This window comes from Pelodiscus sinensis, chromosome 7 (genome assembly GCF_049634645.1).
Source record: "Pelodiscus sinensis isolate JC-2024 chromosome 7, ASM4963464v1, whole genome shotgun sequence".
NCBI classification, from domain to species: Eukaryota; Metazoa; Chordata; order Testudines; family Trionychidae; genus Pelodiscus; species Pelodiscus sinensis.
The window spans coordinates 1,276,552-1,297,657 of record NC_134717.1 but is presented as its reverse complement, the minus strand read 5'-3'; the positions used below and the strand labels follow the sequence as shown (position 1 = coordinate 1,297,657).

The 21,106-nt window shown below is 51.1% G+C and overlaps 1 protein-coding gene across 1 annotated transcript in view; it reads left to right on the top strand.

Annotated features, from left to right (window-relative positions):
* Nucleotides 1-609: 609 nt before the first annotated feature.
* Nucleotides 610-21,106, top strand: part of ARPC2 (actin related protein 2/3 complex subunit 2) — a 32,445-nt gene continuing 11,948 nt past the window's right edge. The window contains exons 1-6 of the mRNA XM_075932992.1: nt 610-763; nt 10,769-10,803; nt 12,338-12,450; nt 15,408-15,453; nt 16,045-16,231; nt 16,792-16,885. Coding sequence (XP_075789107.1) covers nt 690-763; nt 10,769-10,803; nt 12,338-12,450; nt 15,408-15,453; nt 16,045-16,231; nt 16,792-16,885 — 549 coding nt within the window. The 5' untranslated portion in view covers nt 610-689. The remainder of the gene's footprint in view (nt 764-10,768; nt 10,804-12,337; nt 12,451-15,407; nt 15,454-16,044; nt 16,232-16,791; nt 16,886-21,106) is intronic.

Genomic DNA, 21,106 nt, shown 5'->3' with positions numbered 1-21,106 from the left:
GGCTCCCGGGATCCTGTGCACACCGGCCCATCCCTGTATGAATTCGGATTCTGCAGGCTCCCCGGGATCCCGTGCACACCAGCCCATCCCCTGCATGAATTCGGATTCGGCAGGCTCCCGGGATCCCGTGCACACCAGCCCATCCCTGTACGAATTCGGATTCGGCAGGCTCCCCGGGATCCCGTGCACACCGGCCCATCCCTGTACGAATTCGGATTCGGCAGGCTCCCGGGATCCCGTGCACACCAGCCCATCCCCTGCATGAATTCGGATTCGGCAGGCTCCCGGGATCCCGTGCACACCGGCCCATCCCCTGTATGAATTCGGATTCGGCAGGCTCCCCGGGATCCCGTGCACACCGGCCCATCCCCTGTATGAATTCGGATTCGGCAGGCTCCCGGGATCCCGTGCACACCGGCCCATCGCGCGCACGAATTCGGATTCTGCAGGCACCACGCTCCGCCCCGCGCACGCGCACCAGCGGCCCCCCCAGCCCCGCCCAACCGTAGGCGGCGCGCGCAGCGGCCCCCGGGCCGGGGCCGGAAGTGACGCGGGCCGCGGGGGGCGGGGCCCAGAGCGGAAGCGGCGGCGCAGGCTCGGGCGGGTCCCCGGTGCGCGCAGCGGGCTCGGCTCCCTCCCCGGCCTCGGTCCCTCCGGCCCCCCCCGCCCCGCCCCCCCGCGGCGCCGCCATGATCCTGCTCGAGGTCAACAACCGCATCATCGAGGAGACCCTGGCGCTCAAGTTCGAGAGCGCGGCCGCCGGGTGAGGGGCCGGGGGGGGCACTTCCGGGGCCGGGGGGGGCGTCGGGGGGGCACTTCCGGGGTCGGGGGGGCGTCGGGTCGGGGGGGGTCCCCCTCCCTTCTGGGGTGGGGCCCCCTCTCTTCCCCCTCCCTTCTGGGGTGGGGCCCCCTCCCCCTCCCTCGCGGGGTGGGGCCCCCTCCCCCTCTCCGCGCCTGGTCACCGGCCCCGGGGCAGGTGGGATCCGCCCCCCAGTCTGGGCCGCCCGCGGGTCCTGCGCTGCCGGGGGGGGGGGGGCTTGTGCTCAGGCTGGGGGGGGCTCAGGCGCGGCTCCCTTCCGCGCAGAGCGGGCCCGGCCGTGCTTGCTCCGCGGGGGGGGGACCCGGCCTGGTCTCTCTCACTTCTAGTCTGTGCCTCTTGGGTGACTGGGGGTGCGCGGGTCAGCGCTGGCTTGCGCCAAGCGGGGCATGCTCCTGTCGGCTTCCCCCCGCCAGCCAGGCGCTGGCTGGGCCGTGCAAAGCAATAGCGGTAGAAACGTAGCCGTGTGAGTCGGGTGCGGCGGACACAACAAACAGGCCTGTGTAGCACTGTCAAGACTAACAAGATGGTTCAATAGCCTCTTGCAAAGGGACACGCTCCTCTGTCGTCCTTGGGCGCTTGGGGATAAAAGAGGCATCGGCGCAGCCCCCCGGCTTTTCTTAGAGCCTGATGAGGTTTTGTGGGCTGCACGTTACATAGGTCTAAACAGCTTTTCTCTTCCAAGCATTTAATGCAAAGGGTCCTGCCCAGTATGTGGCAACCATGTTCTACACTCAGTCCTCCGCTGACCCTGTGAAAGCGCAGCTACCGCCTGGCCTTCTCGAGCAAAATACTGTCTGTTGGAGGTTGTGTGTGTCTGAGTTGCTCATTTGTCGTGAGGCTTCACACTCGGGAGCTCTTCCTGTTGGAGGCAGCTTGGAGGACGTGTATCACTGTTCTTATCTAATAACATGACTACAGCTGAGGTTGCAAAGTACAGCCTTCAGACATTCGTTTGCCACATTACCCGAAGATGACCATTTACTCATTCTGTAACAGTTGCAGGTTTCCATTCTGCCCTACAAGGAAGCGTCACTTCTGCACTGACCTTCCTTGCATGCAGGACCCAACAGTTGGTTCTACTTATCTCAGTATCTTGGTTTGCTGATGCTGTCTGCCTTTGCTTTATATTAATCTGAGCATTGCTTTTGTGTGTTCAAAGTGAATCAAACAGACTTTATTGCTGTACCTTGCTCATGGTGATAGAAGAGAAGAAGTTGTAACTTCTGCTTTTTTTTTTTTAGTTGATACTAAGGCGCTCTTGTTCAGACAAGAACAGGGGCAAGACAAGGATATGAAACATTCAGGGATGTCTTTTTCAAGCTGTCATGTGTCTCATAAGTCACATGGAGTGGGTGTCAGTCTATACATTTATTAGTTTGTGATCTCAAAATGTGCTCTGTTGTTCAAAGTCAAAGCACAACTCTGGTGTTAGAAATGTAGCCGTGTTAGTCCGGTGTAGCTGAAACAAAACACAGGACTATGTAGCACTTTAAAGACTAACAAGATGGTTTATTAGATGATGAGCTTTCGTGGGCCAGACCCACTTCCTCAGATCAAATAGTCCTTTTGGAAAAGGGATATTTGTCCATGGTGGGATCTTAAGATCTATGGGTGGCACGGATGGCATTTGCTTTATTCCATTTTAGCTGTTGTTTTTTCAGGCAATGTCTTGTGAGGCATTTTAGGATGGTTGTGATGAGGGCAATATCACGAGACTTTGGTAACAGGAAAAGAATCAAGTTAGGGCATCTTACTGGAAGTAATCGTTTTCCCACTTTTTTCCAAATAACTTGAGCAAGTCCTGAGATGCGTAGAAAGGTGTGAGAATACCAACTAGTGTAGAGGCAGTTATGTGTAATGGTTAGGATACAGGACTGGGTATGAGGCGCGTGGGTCATAGTTCAAGCTTTGCCACTGGCTTGCTGTATGACCTTGGTGGTGTCACTTACTTTAGCTTTGTTTTCCCAGCTCTAGAACATGGATAATATCCACCATGTATAAAACTTTCAGAACCTGCCCTGAAATACTTTTATAGAATTAGAAGTGACTTCTGAAATCCAGCTTACTGCCAGTTGAAGATGTTTATAGAAGGAGTAGGGAACCGTTTTTGGGTTGGGGGGCCGCTGACCCACAGAAAAATCAGTCGGGGCCATACACAAGTGAGAAGAGCAAAAAACCCCAAACCCTCTCTGACCTGGTTCCCAGTGAACTGACACTATTTGCATTCCCCTTGCACACCAGAGCCTGGGGAGGGGGCTGGTCTAGTAGATTTTGTGTGCTCTAATCCTGTGGTGCCAGCATGGGAGAGGGGGGAGTCCTGAGCCTCGGGGACAGAATCCAGGCAAGCCAGGAGGCTGCATCTGGCCACCGTACCTTAAGTTCCCCACCCCTGATTTATAACCTCACTTGTGTACATAGGACTTTATTAGAAAGGCTGGGCAGCAAGGTCCCTGCTCTGAGATGTGTACTGTGTAAAGATGTGATCCTGCAGAACATGAGTTGCTTTTACTCCTGTGGAAACGATCACTTTGACAAGCATCTTAAAAGACAGGTTGGCTAGCACTTGACAGGCCTTGTATTTCTTGCCAAAAAGAATCTTTCCCTTCCCTTGGAAGATCTTTAGTTCTTGAGAAGAATTTACTGATCTGGTTTCATATATAACTGAGCCCCTCTCTCTGTCTCCCACTCAAACCATGAGAGCTGCCAAGTTGCATGAGGTTCTTGCTGGTTCATTACATCCACCCACCAGTATGCGAGAATTCCAGAATGTCAATTCCTGCATGTTCCCTATAAAGAAAAACCTGTGGAAATGATGGAATCTGTGACGCCTTTGGCAGCCAGGACAAAAATGCAGCCATGCCATCTTTAATGTTGGGTTTATAGGGCCTTTAAAAGCTGTTGCCACAGAATGTATTGCACTTATTACTGCATACATGTCACTTGAACGCCTCTGTTGCCGGACACTGTTGCATTTTCTTCATCGGAACACTTCAGCCTTTGTGCCCTCCAGTGAGAGAGCAGCCCTGGGAGCAAATGTTAATGTTAACTGCTTTCTTTCATCCCCACACCTTTAAAATGGTTTTAGAGCTATTGGCACACTGCAGGGTGTGTGTTTCAGAGTTTCTCTGGGGTGCTTCTGTTGAAGAGTCTGCTTTAAATCATCTTAGTTATATTGTCTTAAATCCCGTTAGCAGGAATTGTAGTAGAATCAAATGGAAGCGTCTCTGGGCAGTCAGCATGTCTCAAACCACACTGAGCACGCTTTTGGTGGTTAGGACAAACGTCTGAATGCTAGCCAGAGAACGAAATATGCTAGCCAGCATTATTTAGACTATTGCTGGCTTAGATCCCTGTGTGGTCCAGGCAGGGCTTGCAATAGCTGAGTGGGTAAGTGGGATTTTTGAAGCCTGGACTTAACATTATCATTCTCTCTGAGTTCCACAAGGCCAGCAAGGTGAATGCTTGCCGTGTGTCTGCTGCAAAGCAGAGAGGAAGTCTGTGAGGTTATGGCACACTGTATGTAATGAAGCAAGACTCCGGATATGTGCACTACATTTCTTTGGTCGTGCCACATCCCAGTGCACTGAACTTCTGTTGTGCCTTTCAGCTGAGGATCTCAGAGCATTTTATGAACAAGTCTCTGTGACATAGTGGGGGGGCTGTCTGCTCTGTAACCCGGTGTCCCCCTACGCTGTGATGTGAGATTCCCACTGGCTCACCCACATGTGTATTAGCCCAGACACCTAGGCCCAGCCTGAGCAGGTAACAAGGCTCCCCCCCCCCCCCAAGGGAGGGAGGCAGAGACGAACACCTGGTTTGGGGGCAGGGTCGGAGAGTGAGGCAGTGGCTGGCTGGGAAACATGAAGGAAACAGCCTTAGCTGAGGGTCATGGGGTCTGAGGCATCCTGGCCCTGACTCCTAAAACCACATAACCTCTGTGCTGTGCTGTACCTCGGAGAAGCAATAATCCTTCTCTGTTCTACTGTCTGGCGGAGTCTGTTCTTGCTGCTACAGGGGTGCAGGATTGGGGGAACCCCAACTCACTGTCACAGGTTTCTATCTCCACCTTACAAATGAGGGGAAATACTAACAATTGGAGAGGTGCTGTGGCCAAGATCTAAACATGGGTAAGTGTCAGAGCTAGGAATAGAATAGTCCCAGTCACCTAGTCTAACCATTAGACTATGCTTCCCTCTTTGATCCTGCCCAGGATGTGACACCAGTCTCTGAAAGCTGTATCAGACATGAGATGCTATCTTACCCCTCTCGGGCAAACCTGTACATAGTCCCCAGTGATTACAGAGCAGTGTTTTGTCCTGTAAGGCTTTAAGCTTTGAAGTAGCTGATCTTTATCCTTCAAAATTTGAGATGAGGTGATACCTGTGCATACCTCTGCCAGTACCCACACTGACCTTTGTGAGCTATGCGCTCCTTCAGTCAGACTGTCTGTGTGGTTAGTCGCCAAGTCTGCATTTGCACACTCTCTTGCTTAACATAGCACATTAGAAGCCTGTTTGAATAGTGATCTGTTCTCTCCTTTGAAAAAATTATTGTTGCATCCTACTGCAAACATTTGCAGCCTGAGGAATGAGGCTGAGGAACTTGTCTCACTTAGGGATGTGAACAAGTTGCCGGTTAACTGGTACCTGGGTGCAGCTCAGGTGGGAGGTAGAGAGCTGACCGTGCGGCTGGGCTCAGAAACAGGATCCCGCTTACTCGGTTAACCAGTCAAAGCTAAGGTTTGGCCAGTTAATTGATTAACCAGAATTCTACTTCCCTTGTCTGAGTCAAAACTGAGGAAATGCTATTGGGTGAGGATTTGCGGTTAAGTGCATGGTGGAGGCTGCATATCTTGAAGTGATAGCGTGGGTACGGATGAAAAATCTGATTGGGTGTTCCCCATACATTATGTGGACTGCATGTGACAAGCTTATAGGGGAGACAATGTAATCATCTTCTAGAAAAACCTATTGCGGTAGGCAGAAATGGTGATAGGAAGTTGGGGAGGAAGAAATTATACCTGCCAGAACCCTTTCCTTGTGCTTGCCGCTAAGCACAGAGCAGATGTTTCTGATAGTGAGTATCTGCCGGCCCGTGGGTGGCTTGGACATGATTCATATTAAAGCTGGTTGGAACATGGTCAGCTGCCATGGGTAGGAACGACTGCCGTTTTGGGTTCTGATAGATTTGTCAGTCAGGTCTCTTGTGTTTAGTCGGTAAGAAGATCTGATTGAATTACTTTTGGTGTGTGAGCCTCTTTCGCTTGCCTTTTGGGACAGAACGTAGCAAAAAGAAAAGCTTGCATTTCCCCTGTTCAGGTAGATGTTGGCCGCAGGAAAATGGAGAAAGCAGCATAGGGATAAAGCGGAGTATTGTAGCGGAAGACATACAATGTGTGAAGCCTTAAGGTTGGGGAAACCCTTCAATCTGAGTGTAGAGCGCCGTGCTGGCTGGGCATACGTGAAGCCCAGTTTAGTGCCTAACCAAGGAAGCTTGATTTTGAGGGATGTGGGGCTTCACAGAAGAGGTTCGGTGGGCAATGCATGTTTACAGGCGCGGGGGGGCAGGGGAGAAGCTGATGGCGGAGGAATAGTATGCAGAGAGAGAAGCTCTTGGGTGGATCAGGACTATTCATACACACAGAAACGTGCACCAGGATGTATGGGCTGGACGACTGTGGTCGAACGCCTCCCGTTATGGATACCACATAAGAGTAAGGTTCTGCGGTACAGGCCGCTTGGCTTTGTGGGCTGGTGTAGAAACTGATGTTGCAGTGATACCCTAGGTTCTAAACTGCTGGCTCCAGTGGTTGTGAATGTAAAGGAATCCCTGACTCTTAACTACATCCCACTGCTAAGGAACGATCCGAAAGGAGCTTAGTGTTCCGAAAGGAGCTGAGCACTTCCTTCTAACCCTGTTCTCAGTTGCTTGTACAGCGCTCAGCTGTGGGCCTGAAATTGGTTTTGCTTTGATCTCTGCCTTGGAGGGGTGTAATGGAAGAAAAACTATTCAGATACTTGACCCTAAAAACAATGGTGCCAAAATGGCTGTGATGAGGAAGTTGAAACCTGCCAGGGAAACTCCTTGAGAAATGCCTGTCTGTGTTTCTTTTTCTACAGCATTGTAAGGCGAGGTGCAAAGTACATGGGTAGGGGCTGTGTTCCCTTCTTAGGCAAGTCTTTGCCTTGTTCACTGCACTATTGCAAATAACCTACTTTTCTGGACACTAGTCCCGTGGGCACACGAGGAATGCACAGTAGCAGAAGGTGTTACAGTTATAGGTGAGGGTCTAGAAAACACTTTCTCTGAGCATGACAAATAGTGTGAGATCATAAGAACAGCCGTCCTGGGCCCGACCAAAGGTCCATCCGGCCCAGTGCCCTGTCTGCCGACAGTGGCCAGTGCTAGGTGCTCCAGAGGGAGTGAACAGAACAGGGAATCCTCAAGTGATCCCTCTCCTGCCACCCATTCCCAGACAAACAGAGGCTAGGGACAACCTCCCTCCCCTCTCTGGCTAATAGCTATTGATGGGCCTAAACTCTGTGAATTTAACCAGCTTTTTTTTCCAGCCCTGTTCAAGTCCTGGCCTTTACAGCATCCTCTGGCAGGGACGGGTTGACTATGGGTTGCGTGAAGTACTTCCTCTCGTTTGTTTTAAACTTGCTACTTATTAATTTTATTTGGTGACCCCTTCTTCCTATGGGCATAAGTAACTTTTCCATCTTCACTTTTTTCCACACCAGCCATGATTTTATAGACCTCTGTCCTATCCCCCCCCTTAGTCTCCCCTTTTCTAAGCTGAAGAGTTCCAGTCTTATTAATCTCTCTTCATATGGCACCCACTCCAACCCCCTAATCGTTTGTTACCCCTTTTCTGAACTTTTGCCAGTGCGAAGGTATCTTTTTTGAGATGAGGCGACCACATCTGTCCACGGTATTCCAGATGTGGGTGCTCCATGGATTTACACAGAGGCAATAAGATATTCACATAATTAAGAACTGCTGTATTAGTTATGCGTGAAGGGACAGAGTTAAGGTTTCTTGAGCACCTTTGACTTTGGTATTTTTGGACTCTGGGAGCGTTTAAATGAGCCACCTCAGAGTTCCCTTCCTGAGATGTTTGTTGAAATAGTCCCAGTGCCCATTACTTTTTAAGTTTGAGTGAATTGAGCCACAATGATTGCCAGCAAATTGTTTCCTATCCACAAATAGCCTAGTCATGGCTGCGGTTTCAACCGAATACTTTGGGGAGGTGCTGTGCACGTTGTTCACAGTATTTTGCTCCTGGCCACAGGGAGCCCTTTGCCAATGTGCCCTCCTTTGAGCAGAGCCACCCTGCCAATCATCTTGAATTGTGTGGTGAGTTGATACACCCCCGTGGAATTTTTCTCTCTGCGGCGGGCTGATACCCAGTGACTTGGTGAGACTTGGAGCTGCTTCATCCCCCAGAGCAGAAGTTGCCGAGGAAAAGTGCCTTCCGAAGTGGGGGGTGAAGAACTTCCCAGCTGGCAGCGGAGATTAGAGTATTGCAAGTATTAGTGGTGATTGTAACCTAACAGATCAGCCCCAAGGCCACTTGCAGCACTTCGTCCACGCGCTGTTCACTTCTGCTACCGTAGCAGTGCAGCTCTGCCGTTTTGTAATGGGGGAGACGATGGCCTTTCGCAGCTGCTGACTTACAAAACGTAGTGACAACTCCTTAGCACTGGAAGTACAACTGCGGGCTGCTGGATAAACCCACCAGATCCACTTGCGCTGAGACCTGAGCCTCTTCTGTCTGAGCAAGGCAGCTGTATGAATTCCTCGCAGGCCTAGCATTGCTGCTTTTCATCACCTCCGTCTTGCCGGGTGTCTGTGCTGAGCTTTGGCACATCTTGCTGCATTCCTGGCCCCCCATCCCAGTGGTGGAAATGGAGCTGTCTGCAAACAGCAGATGGCAGGGCAAAGCAGCAGTGGCTTTTATCTTGCAAAAAAAAAAAAACCATTAAAATTGTTCAGTTCTGAAACAACGTGATGAAAATAAATTCCAAGCCGCTGCTTTCCCTCTATCCTTTATGTAACTTCCCCAGTAGGCCAAGGGCCAGGGAGCTCTTGCCTACAGTGAGCAAGATTCAACAGGCGGTCCAGCCTGGCTGGGACCAGACAGCCTGAAAGACGTGGGTATAGATACCAGCTTGAACTGAGCCATTTGCTTCATTGCTTTGATACCGCTGGGTGCGGGTCAAAGCCAGACACCTTCATTTGAGATGTCCGGGGCTAATATTTGAGGCCGTGTTTTGCGTACTGTTGTTTGCACCCAGCCTCATAGTGACCACTAGGTTCTATTTTTAAAATAAGCAAACGTATACTACAGAATGGACAACTTATCGGTCCCCACATTGTATGCAATGCTGTTGTAGCGGTGGTGGTCACAAGATTAGAGAGACGGGGGGGTGTTAATATCTTTTATTGGGTCTACTTCTGCTGTTTCAAGCTCTGTACACTTGAAAACTTGTGTCTCTCACCAGTAGAGGTTGGTCCAATAAGATATTCCGTCCCCCACCTTGTCTTTTTATTCTCCAGATTGTCTGCCCTGTTCTTCTGTTTGTCCTCTATGGCCGCATTTCTCAAACTGTGGGTCCTGACCACCCGGGGGGTCGCGGTATCACAAAGTTTGAGAACCCCTGCTCTAGGGAATTCCATGTCTTACGGCTACCTCTGTATTTCTTCCCATCAGAGATGTTCACGTTAATGGCTGTGGGTTCAACGAAACCCCTCAGGCTGCTGGGACAGCAGGCAAACCACTCAGCATAGATAATAGCAGGTTCGCCCTACCTAAGCACTCAGACCCATGAGAGTAGTTAGTGCCACTTTAACTCCGGTGCTTGGAGAAATGCAACTTTTCAGGGCACTTTTATTAAGCCTTCAGGCTTTGAGCTTTTGAGGGTGACGTGAAATGGTTTAAACTAGGGATGTTAAATACCAGTTAATTGATTTGTCCATTAACCTCCTGAATTCTTATCGGTTACTCGACTATTCTATTGTCCCCAGGGGTGGGGCCAATTCGGCCCCACTCCCAAGGAGCCTCTTGCCACTCCACACTGCTGCCGCTGTATCAGAGGCAGCAGCGCAGGGTGCCAGACGGGAGCTGGTCTGTGAGCAGAGCCAACTTAAAAACTAGCTCCTCTCAAAGGGCCTGTCGCCCTGTGCTGCTGCCTCTGATACAGAGACAGCAGTGTGGGGTGACAGCAGCCCCTGTCTGGGGGAGGGGTGAGCTCCTGGACCTGGCGCGAGCTGGAACTGAGCCCGACTGTCTGCCCGCGCAGCTCCTAATACACTTGAAATGCAGAGCCATAGCAGGGGTAGGTCTCGTACCCGGCACAAACCGGGACTGAGCCAAGCTGCTGGCCAGCCTGCTAAAACAATTTACTCGGGGGGGGGGGGAGGGGATCGCGGGGTGTGCCTGTAAGTCTATAGCGATAACTTTTGCTAATCGGTTGACTGACTGTACTATTACGGCCCTAGTTTAAACGTTGTATTTGTTTGGGATCCTATATTACAAGCAGAATGCCTGGATACCGTTTCGATTCATACGATGAAACACGCATTTGAAAAGCCTCTTGCTCTGTTCAGCTACCAGGCCCCAAGCTCAGAGGAAGAGTCTTTCTCTCCTGCCAGTTGTGAACACTTAGTCATATCCGACTAAAATGGCAAGATTGTTTTCAAGCTGGGTCTAGCCAGCCGTTGAGGGAAATCATTGCTCACCAGGAGAGAGATGTCCAGAATGCTTGTAACATCTTTCCTAGCTGAATAGTATTAAGGAGTTAAACAGCTGGGGCTTTCCAAAGAAAGCCACTTCTTTGACTGAAACCTGGACATGTGGCTTTTTTAAATGAGTAAACCGATGTTTCTGTACGATTACGGCGGCTGCAATTTGTTTTTTGACATCCCATGTTTTCTATTCACTAGGAACAAACCAGAGGCAGTGGAAGTAACGTTTGCAGGTACGTTTCACAAATTGTTCATCTCCTTTTAGCACGTTCAAACTTGACTGGCCTGAATATCCGAGTGTCTGGCGTGCTGAATATCCGAGTGTCTGGCGTGCTGAATATCCGAGTGTCTGGTGTGCTTCAATTCAGCTAGCTCCACGGAGAGATTTGCTCAGTCGACAAACCTGCGGCTTTATGCGTATGTGCTGCACAGTGTAGTTAGTAGGCGTTCCCATTGGCCGAACTGTCCTTGATTAGGCTGTTTTCTCCATCCATCCTCACCCAATTCCCTTGCCAGTGGCAGTGAATTAAATGGTCACATCATTTATACAGTGAATGAACTAAATGGTTTTAACGTGTTTACCCCATGCGCCTGGATGGCATGTGTAATGAGGTATGTAACGCCCATCTGGCTGCAGCAGAGAGAAGTCTAATTTAGAATGATAAGCACTCAAATGGCCGAGAGAAACTGAAAGCCTGTTCCTGGGAGAGCTTGCTCTCCGGAGAGATGGGATTGGATTCGAGCACAGGAAGCAAGTATTCGTGCCGTTCAGCTGTTAGAGTCCAGGTACCGGTTGGCGTTGTGCTGCTCTGGAGAGAAAGCCAACTTGAACCGTATTTTGAAATTAAACCAGACATGCTCCTTGGGAGGTGACTTTCAAAATAGCCCTGGCGCTGGTGCTAGGACTGTGCGTACACCAGCGCGTTAGTTCTACAAACGTAGAGGAAGCCTAAGGCACCTTTTGCTCATCTGGCTTTTGAATTCCCCGCTTTGAGGTCTGTTTAGCCCACGCAGTACAAGTGTCAGATGTCCTGTTGGTGCCAAAGGCAAACTTCAGGTCAAGTGGGTGGGGGACAAGTTCACCATCTGAAGCTTTGTCTACACTTACAAGTTTAAAGCCCAGCCACAGCACAAGCACAACACAAGCTTTCCCAGCACTGTGTATAGAGCTCTGCAAATCCATGGATACCCACTTTGTCCCCACACATCCGCATCTGCGGAGATCCATGGCTCAGTTTTGAGGATATGGCTGTGGATACCAATTTTGTATCCATGCGGGGATCTATGTAAACCGTCTCAACAAGGGACTAGCTAACAGCGCTGGGCGCACACGTCGTATTGCTGTAGACTGGTTCACACTGGCCCTTGACAGTGCTGTAGCTTGCTGCATTCGTGGAGACGGGTGGGTTTTTCCACCTCTGATTTTACAGCACTGTGAAGTGCCAATATCAGTTCGGCCTCAGAGAGCGTTTCCTCTCCGTACAGTGGTGTAGATTAAGCGTGCGGCACGCTTGTCAGTGACAGCTGAAACACGACTGGGGTAACCTTTTAACGTGGGATACAAAGTTGTTAGGATCATTGTTGTCTTTGTTACTAATTTCCAGCCCTCCCAGGTAACGTTACCCTTGTTTCCATAAGTCGAGGCTGCTGTGCTTGAGCGCCCACGGTAGAGTTCCCATTTTGAAACCCGTTTACACTGGGCAGTGCTCTGGGACTAGGACACTGCACGAGAGTTCCTAACATCCCTCTGCTCTCCTTCCTCCCAAGATTTCGATGGAGTCCTTTATCACATTTCCAACCCCAATGGAGACAAGACCAAAGTGATGGTCAGTATTTCTCTGAAATTCTACAAAGAGCTGCAGGAGCACGGTGCAGATGAGGTGAGTTTTTGTGCCTATTTTCCTGGGATCCTAGCCCTCACCCGCACACCCTTGCCCTCGAGCATACTGTGAGGGGTCCCCTGACTACAATGGGTTAAGACCCTGCACGTCAGAAGAGTGTCTCTGCAAAGTTGCACCACCTAATAGACACGGTGTAACTCCTGTTGCCAGCCTTGGGCGGGCACAATTCTGAAAGAACAGGCTGAATTCTGTTCCTGTCGATATCTGATTGGTTCCAGTTAGCGAGCATTGCTACCGGGGAAAGCAAGAGAGGCGGAACACAGCTGGTTTTTCACATCCCCCTCATGGCGTGTAGGGCACTGGCCGTTCGAAATATCTTCTTGCACACGGAACCCACTTGCTAAGGAAGTCACTGAATAACTCTGGAATCCCACAATGTTGCTTTTCTCATGCTACCCACCCTTGAGAGCAAAGGGAAGGCTGTCTGGAACATGCAGAAGCCTTTATCGGTAGGCCCTGCTGCCTGTTCCGCTTTTGGAGCTGGTGCGTGAAGTCGCAGGTTTAGTTCCTGTTCAACTGTGCTCAGGCTGCACAGAGCCATTTATGGTAGAAAGAAAAGGCCTTTCTGAACATCTGTGCGCTGTGGTTGGGTCTTGGAGCAGGAAGTATGACTCAGTTCCTGATTTAGTCTTCACGTCTCCTCATGTTACCTAATGGGGTTCACGCTGCATGCCTCCGCAGAGAGGCGTGCAGCACTTCGCCTCTGGGTGTCTGCTGCTTGGTTTTCCTGTGGAAAAAGGGGGGAAAGGCTCAACCCTTGTGTCCAGTTTTGGGCCCCCCACTACAGAAAGGATGTGGATGCATTGGAGAGGGTCCAGCGGAGGGCAACCAAAATGTTTCGGGGGCTGGAGCATATGACCTATGAGGAGAGGCTGAGGGATTTGGGCTTATTTAGTCTACAGAAGAGCAGAGTGAGGGGGGATTTGAGAGCAGCCTTCAGCTTCCTGAAGGGAGGTTCCAAAGAGGATGGAGAGAGGCTGTTCTCAGTGGTGACAGATGGCAGAACAAGGAGCAATGGTCTCCAGTTGTGGCGGGAGAGGTCCAGGTTGGATATTAGGAAAAACTATTTCCCTAGGAGGGTGGTGAAGCACTGGGATGGGTTCCCTAGGGAGGGGGTGGAGTCTCCATCCCTAGAGGTGTTTCAGTCTCGGCTTGACAAAGCCCTGGCTGGGCTGATTTAGTTGGGATTGGTCCTGCCTAGGGCAGGGGGCTGGACTTGACCTTCTCAGTCAGTCTAATTCGGGGGGAGGGCTAGCTCAGTGGTTTGAGCATTGGCCTGCTAAACCCATGGTTGTGAGTTCAATCCTTGTGGAGGCCATTTAGGGATTTGGGGCAAATATTTGTCAGGGATGGTACTTGGTCCTGCTGTGAAGGCAGGGGACTGGACTCGATGACCTTTCAAGGTCCCTTCCAGTTCTAGGAGATAGGCATCTCCATTAATTTAAGGTCTCTTCCAGCTCTGTGGTTCTATGATTAACCCTTGGGGTTACTACACGTGACTGGAAAGCATCTCACCCCTTGCGAACTCCCAACAAGTGGAGAGTGGGAACAGTCCAACAATGCTTGAAATAAGTCGTGACTTGCTAATCTGGCGGCTGCCTTTTATCGACTTAGGAATGCTCCGCCAGCTTAGCCCTGGGTGTCAGTAAGAACTTACTGGGCACCAGAGTCCACGGTTAGCCAGTCTGTAAAGGAGCAAGCTGATGCTCCCCTTCCCTTCAATACAGAAGGTGCAGCCTGTAGAAACAGCAGCTTCCAGAAGCCTGGTCTGCATTGAACGTTTTAGTAAAACTTCCCATCAGTGCAGTCCACGATTGGCAGTTCCAGTGTAGACCAACTGCCAGCGTTTTCCCCCATGTGGCTTACAGCCGCTCTGAGCCAGAGCTGCGCTTCCAGTGATAAATATGCCAAACAAGCATTCTGGCCTTTGCATTACAGCACTAGTGAGAGACTGTAATGTAAAGTTTGTGGTAGACGTATCTTCACCCAAGCAGCTGTCTGGGATCCGTAGCCTCTGCGGCCTGCACTTCCATGTGGAAGGTTAGGGACTCGTTTCTGGCTCCCCCAATATAGATTCTCAGTGTGTTTCATCAGTAGAGGGAGAACGGAAATATTTTATAAAAATACCTGTTGGCTTCCAAATCAGGATGTAAATCCGTCCCGTGCTCGTACTTGGAAATGGCAGTTCCATTTTAAGATGAAGTCTTCTAACTAGTTTCTTTTGCACTGTGGAGAAGACGAAATTTAGTATCCCCAGCCGCAGTTGATGGTCTTGATGTCGTGAAGCGTGCAAAGTGGCCGTTTCCATCCCAGCTTAAATATCTCCCTTGTCATCGGCTGTTGCTAGAGAAATGCTGATCGCTGGATGTGGGGGTTGGCATGCAGACGTCACGAAGGCGTCTCTTAATTCTTGCTGCAAAGGCCGGTAGATGAGCGTCTGTTGTGTCCTGTCACAATGAGCTACGGTCCTGTGCACTAGGTGGTAAAATAGGACCAATCTCTGCAGCAAACAGCCCGAAATTCAGCTGCAGCGTTAACGCATTCTGTTGTCATCAAGCGCTTCTCATTCCTGACTTCCTCACGGACACATGCAACTGCATGTCAGGCATGTGAAGCTCCGCACAGCTTGCTGTTGGAGATGCCTTCCTTTGCTGGCTCAGCTTCTGGGATTTTATCCAAGCAGCTTGGCCCAGCACATCCTTCTGCCAGCCTCCTATGTGCCAGGCAGTAGGGGTGAGGAGGGGCTGGCTTGAAATCTTGGCAACTGCGCTGTTCTTTAGCATCTGGCTTCTGTCTCGAGCCCAGACTTGGCCTGAACTGATGTCCAGACAGCTGATGTCCAGCCTTTGAGAAAAGGGAGTGGTTAGCAGCAGGGAAAGAATAGGATGTGCTGGGAAGGAAAGACTTACACTGCCAATGCTTTGTCTGTTTCCTAGTTACTGAAGAGAGTGTATGGAAACTTCTTGGTAAACCCAGAATCAGGTAAGTCTGAATCTAATTACATTTAAAACCAGTGTGTGCGGGCGGCATCGGCCTGGGCTCGCTCTCTGCGTTAGAAACGGGGTTGAGACGAGCACTGTGCGTGGACACGGTTGGGCTCTTAGCGCTGCCGAAAGGCATTTAAAACAAAGCACCAGATCCAGGTGGGCTGGGTACCGCGGGGCAGAGTGTTTGCAGCACAAACCGTAATTCTTGCTTCCACCCCCGAGACAGCCTCCGTTCCTCACAATAGGGATTTTTGTTCTGTGAGATGAGACTGACAGGCCTTTAATGAGATTCAGAAAACCATGGTTACTTGTAACAACCTCTCTTCCTACTTGCGCGTTGCAAAATTTAGGAACAGCATCTACTGAGCTGTCCCTTCTGCCTTTGAGATGGAGGGAAGAAGGCTTAGCCCTACCATGGCCTTGCTTTGAGGTGTCATGGCTGTCCCCTCCGCTGGGTTAGAAAGTATCCGACACTCACGTCCAGGGGTCCCACGCTCTGGAGAGCTGTCCAAGGGGCAGGAGGACACAAGGTGCAAGCTACCTCGTGGTGGGTTTTGATTCAAGGTGGGTTAACCTCCCTTTCCAGGTTACAATGTCTCTTTGCTGTATGACCTGGAGAACCTTCCGGCAACCAAGGATTCCATTGTGCACCAAGCCGGCATGCTGAAGCGGAACTGCTTTGCCTCCGTCTTCGAGAAATACTTCAAGTGCCAGGAAGAGGGGAAGGAAGGGGAGAAGCGAGCTGTCATCCATTACAGGGACGACGAGACGATGTAAGCATGCCGAGGGTAGCCCCCGCCTGGCGTTCATCAGCCGGGAGAGCGGGGCCCAGTAGGGTGTAAATCCGCTCCAGGCCTGTGTGTTCAAACATGTGGGAAGTGCTGTGAAGTCCCTGGTCAATGCTTGTCCGTCTGACTGACCGAGGTTTAATTCCCAGTGAGGGGTTAGTGATGGTATGGTGACGTCGGACACTCAAACGCCGTGCCTTGTGCCCTGGGGAAGGCTGAGGCCCCAGGCGCAAAGGGGTGATGGATTTAATGTGCCAGTAGCTGTCCTTACATATGATCAATGTCACCTGCAGTTACTACAGTAATAGAGATGTAGCCGTGTTAGTCTGGTCTTGCTGAAACAAAAGACAGTTTAAAAACTACAGTTCACTTCAGGAGCTCACCTTGTGACTTGTCAGGCAAAGGCACCCGATGCAGACACCACCACCCCTGCAGCGGTTGTTCATCTGGGTTGTATGTGGCAGCAGCAAAATAGCTTTGCAAGCTGTGCACGTCTCGGGTGAAGTTTTCAGCCTGTCCTCACCGGGACTTGGTTCCCCCCCCAGGTACGTTGAGTCGAAGAAGGACCGTGTCACGGTTGTGTTCAGCACAGTATTTAAGGATGACGATGACGTGGTGCTCGGAAAGGTGTTCATGCAGGTATGGCACACGAAGGGTATTGAGTTGCTCGGGGGAGGGGGGTTATAAATGGCATAATCCAGAAATCGAAACACTCCTTTTTATAGCTGATCACTGAACGCGGAGGTGCGGCTCCAAGGAGCGATTGCTGGTGGCTTAATGCTTGTAAATGCCTCTCAGCAGCCTGTTGTCTGTGGGCTGGAACTCTGCGGGATCAGAACCACTTTCATGCTCTTACAGTCTCTTCTCATCTGGTCTGTCGTGTTGGCGTCTTTAATTATTGAATTCCTGGCTGGCTTAACACTGTTAGGTTCCTGTTATGTATTTACGGAACTCCTTTCATCCCAGAGTACGTCAGCGTGCAGATAAGAACGGCCAGACTGGGTCAGATCAAAAGGTCCACCTAGCCCAGTGTCCTGTCTGCCCACAGTGGCCAGTGCCAGGTGCCCCAGAGGGAGGGAACAGAGCAGATAATCCTCACGTGATCCCTCCCCTGTTGCCCATTCCCATCTTCTGACACACAGAGGCTAGGGACACCCTCCCTGCACTGGTACTGAAATGCAGCCACCTCTGGTGTGGGGTTCAGCTCGGTGGGGGAAGGCTGCCTTTTGATGAGGCACCAGAGCAAACCTTTGTTATTATGGGAAGTACTGGGGCATCCCTTTATACCTGTAGGGAAGACAGGCCCATCCCAAACCGCGCTATTTCTAGACTGCTCCAGGCCTCAATGCGGGGCTGGGTTTAGGGGCAGGGAGCTGACTGCCTAGGGTGCTGGGGTGGGAGGCACTGGGCTCGTAGGGCGGTTTGCGGTGTTAGACGGAAGGGGAAATAGAAGTAAAATGTTCCATGCATTCCCAAGGTGGATTCATTTGTCACTGCCTCCTGGAGTGATCTTGGCTTCTGTAGAATCTCGTGGAACAATCCAGAGGGTGAGACCTACATTTTCCTTGTCCGGTTGTCAGTCCTGCCCTTGTGGGTAGGCAAAGCGCAGGGTTAGTCAGTCCATGAGATACAAGCACAAAGTGGAGTGAGAGCCCAGCTGCAATATTGTGCAACTTGTCTTATTGTGTAATTCTGAAAGCTTGGAGGAGAAGACTTGTGGTGTTTGCTTATCCGCAGCATGAATATGTACAGATCTACCATGCAAATGACCGGGATGAATCATGCATGCAAATCCTGCGTCAGTTGCAAAATGGGCTACAAAGGCCATACAAAATAAGGTGAACTAGTGGAGGGGAGGGTGCTGAAGTCGCTCCGCGCCTAAGGCCCCATTTTGTCTAGGGCCTCAGTGGACCAGCATTGGGCTGTACTCAAAATCCGATTGTTCCCTTCTCCGTTCCACAAACGGAGCTTAGGAAAGCAGGTAGCTTCTCCCTGTGAAAGCACTGCTCAAGGGAATGCTGTAACCAACGCAGTTCAGTCACAGCAAGGGGAACGGCTACAAGCCAACATGGGAAAAGACTGGCTCAAAGAGTTTTTAGATGAGTCAGACGTATTCAGGTTGGCAGAAGATGACGCAATTCATTCTAGGGTGCTTCAGGAGCTAGCTGAAGCAATCTGACCCATTAGCAATTATCTTGGAGAGCTCCTGGAGGACAAGTGAGATCTTAGAGTGCTGGAGAAGGGCAAACATAATACCTGCCTTTGAAAAGGGGAACAGAGAAGACCGGGGACTTAGGTCTGTTAGCCTGAGTTTGGTATCTAGAGCGATTCTGGCACAAATCGTGAATCGATTCGTAAGTGCCTAGATGTGAATAGGGCTAAAGGACTAGCTAGCTTGGGTTTGTCAAGAACAAATCGTGCCAGGCAGGGTCACTGGCCTAGTGGGGGGGAAGCAGTCGACGTGATAGATCTTGATTTCAGTAGGGCGTTTGACACAGGCCCACATGATGTTCTCATAAACAAACTAGGGAACGAGGCCTAAAGGAAATTACGATAAGATGGATGCAGACTCGTGCAACTGCTCTCCAAGAGCCGTTATCAGGCGGGGAGGGTGCATCTGGTGACGTCTGCAGGGTCTGCTGCTGCCTCTGGTAGTTGTCAGTATTCTCACTGATGATGAATAACCGGGCGGAGAGCGTGCTTATAAAATTGCAGCTGACGCCAAGCGGGTGGGGGGTGTAAGAACTGTGGAGGATGGGACTGGAATTGAAAAGGAACCTGGACAATTGGTCAGAAATCAATAAGATGTAATTCAGTGAAGACCGGTGCCAAGGACTTTGCTTAGGGAACTCAAGTGCAGAACTACAAGGGGAGGGAGGGGGGCAAGGCTGCGGGGGGCTATAGCGGATGACAGATTGAGACAGCGACGCGATGCAGTTCCATAAAAGGCCGGTTCTGGGAGGCATCGGGAGTAGTGGCGTATGGAGGACGTGGGAGAGAACTGTCCCACACCACTCAGCGCTGGGGAGGCCTCCGCAGGACCGGGCTGTCCAGTTGGGGTACTGCACTCAGGAAAGATGCGGATTAATTGGCGAAAGCCCTACGGAGAGCAGCCAAAATGATCAAAGGGTTAGAGAACCCGGCCTGAGACACAAGGTTAAAAGCCCCTGGGCGTGTTGAGTCTCGAAAGAAGACTGAGCCCGGGGCCTGGTACGTCTGTGGGGCTGCCAGGGAGAGGGGGCTGCCCAGTTGTTCTCCATGTCGACTGAAGAGATAACACATGATGGGCTGAATCTGCAGCAGGGGAGACTTGGGTAGTTAGTAGGAAAACCTTTCTCACTCTCCGGGTATAGAGGAGTGGTGGAAACAGGCTGCCGGGGCAGTTGCGGAGACGCTGTCATTGTGGGGCTTAAGAACAGGTTGCGCAAACCCAGCCTGCCGTGCTCTAGGCTTACTTGGTCCTGCCTCACCTCAAGGAGCTGGACTTTGAGCTCTCCAGGTGCCTTCCAGACCTACGTTTCTGCGAGTCTCTGGAGGAGCGTTCCGCCTTAAAAAACCGCCCTAGCCTGTTTTAAGGAGTTGGGCTTTTTTGGTATTGCGTGTGTTTGAAAACCTATAAATATGTGAGAGCCTGGGATAAGTGCTTTTCCACATCGGTCTTGCAAATAAATCATTTCTAGACCATTTTCCTCCTCGTAGTTGTCACTTGGCCAAACGAGAGTTCTTCTCTCGTTCTAATAAACAGCGTGCATGTTACGGAACAGCTTTCCGGGTCTGGCACGCTGAGACTTCATCGCTGCCGTTCTGCCTGCACTTCAGAACTCTTCTCTACACCCCGAAAGCAGGCGCGCTTGTTCACGCACCAGCTTTTTCCCCACCGCCGCCGTTTGCCAGGTGCTGCCTCCCAGTGCACTCTGGGAAAAATCTGGGCATCTGTCCCATAGTGCCACAGCAAGGGGCAGACTGGTTGGCGGGTCCTGGCCTGTCCTGTTGCACAGAGAGCTGGGAGGGAAGAGGAGTAGTCCTGGCCGCATTGTAGAAAGAGTGGCAGGTTGGTTCTCGGAGAATAGTCCTGTGCCCGCCTGGGCTGCTGGCAGGGCAAAGCACAGGCCACTAGTATTAACCTTGTAGTGGGGTAGGGCTAAGATCTGGCCAGTGAGCGTGTCCCAGAGTAAAGGCTTGTGCCGACTTCCTAGCTCGCTATGTGCTGCGGCGTGAGTTCAGAGCCGACTTCCTGCTTGAAAGAGGAATTCTCCGGCAGCTGCCAAAGTCTCCGCCTCAAAATGCACAGGGCTAGGCTAATTCTGGGGTCCCTGAACTTCAGCTTTATGAAACAAGGGGAGCCTGTGGAGGAGTTAAAACCGATGGGGGGTGTAGAGGGCCTGCCGAGGAACGGCTGCACCACGCTCAATATCCTTTGAAATTTCTAAAAACGTACTGTTCAAGCCACAGGAATTTCCACTCTGTGCCATGCTAATGCACTCCTCCAGCCCCCCTGCCTCTGCTCACTTACGTAATGTGGCAGCGGCTAACGTTAGCGACAACCGAGCTGCCCTTCGTGGAGAGAAGACAGGTTACCCCCTTCCGGCAGGGCAAAGCTCTTTGAACTGTTTTCTCCAGTGGCCTTAGCAGTCAGACGTCAAAGCTGTAAAGCTTAATACAAGGAGGTCCCAGCAGATGGGTTAGTAACCTGCCTGAATTCTCCCAGATCAGGGATGCATGTGTGTTACCTTCTATTTCCGGAGCGTGGACGGTGAAGAGCTCAAATGCTGGCGACTGTGCACAGCTAGCGGAGGATGGCTGATAGGGACCCATGTGATATAAGAGCTAGAGGCCACCAAATGAAACTAATGGGCAGCA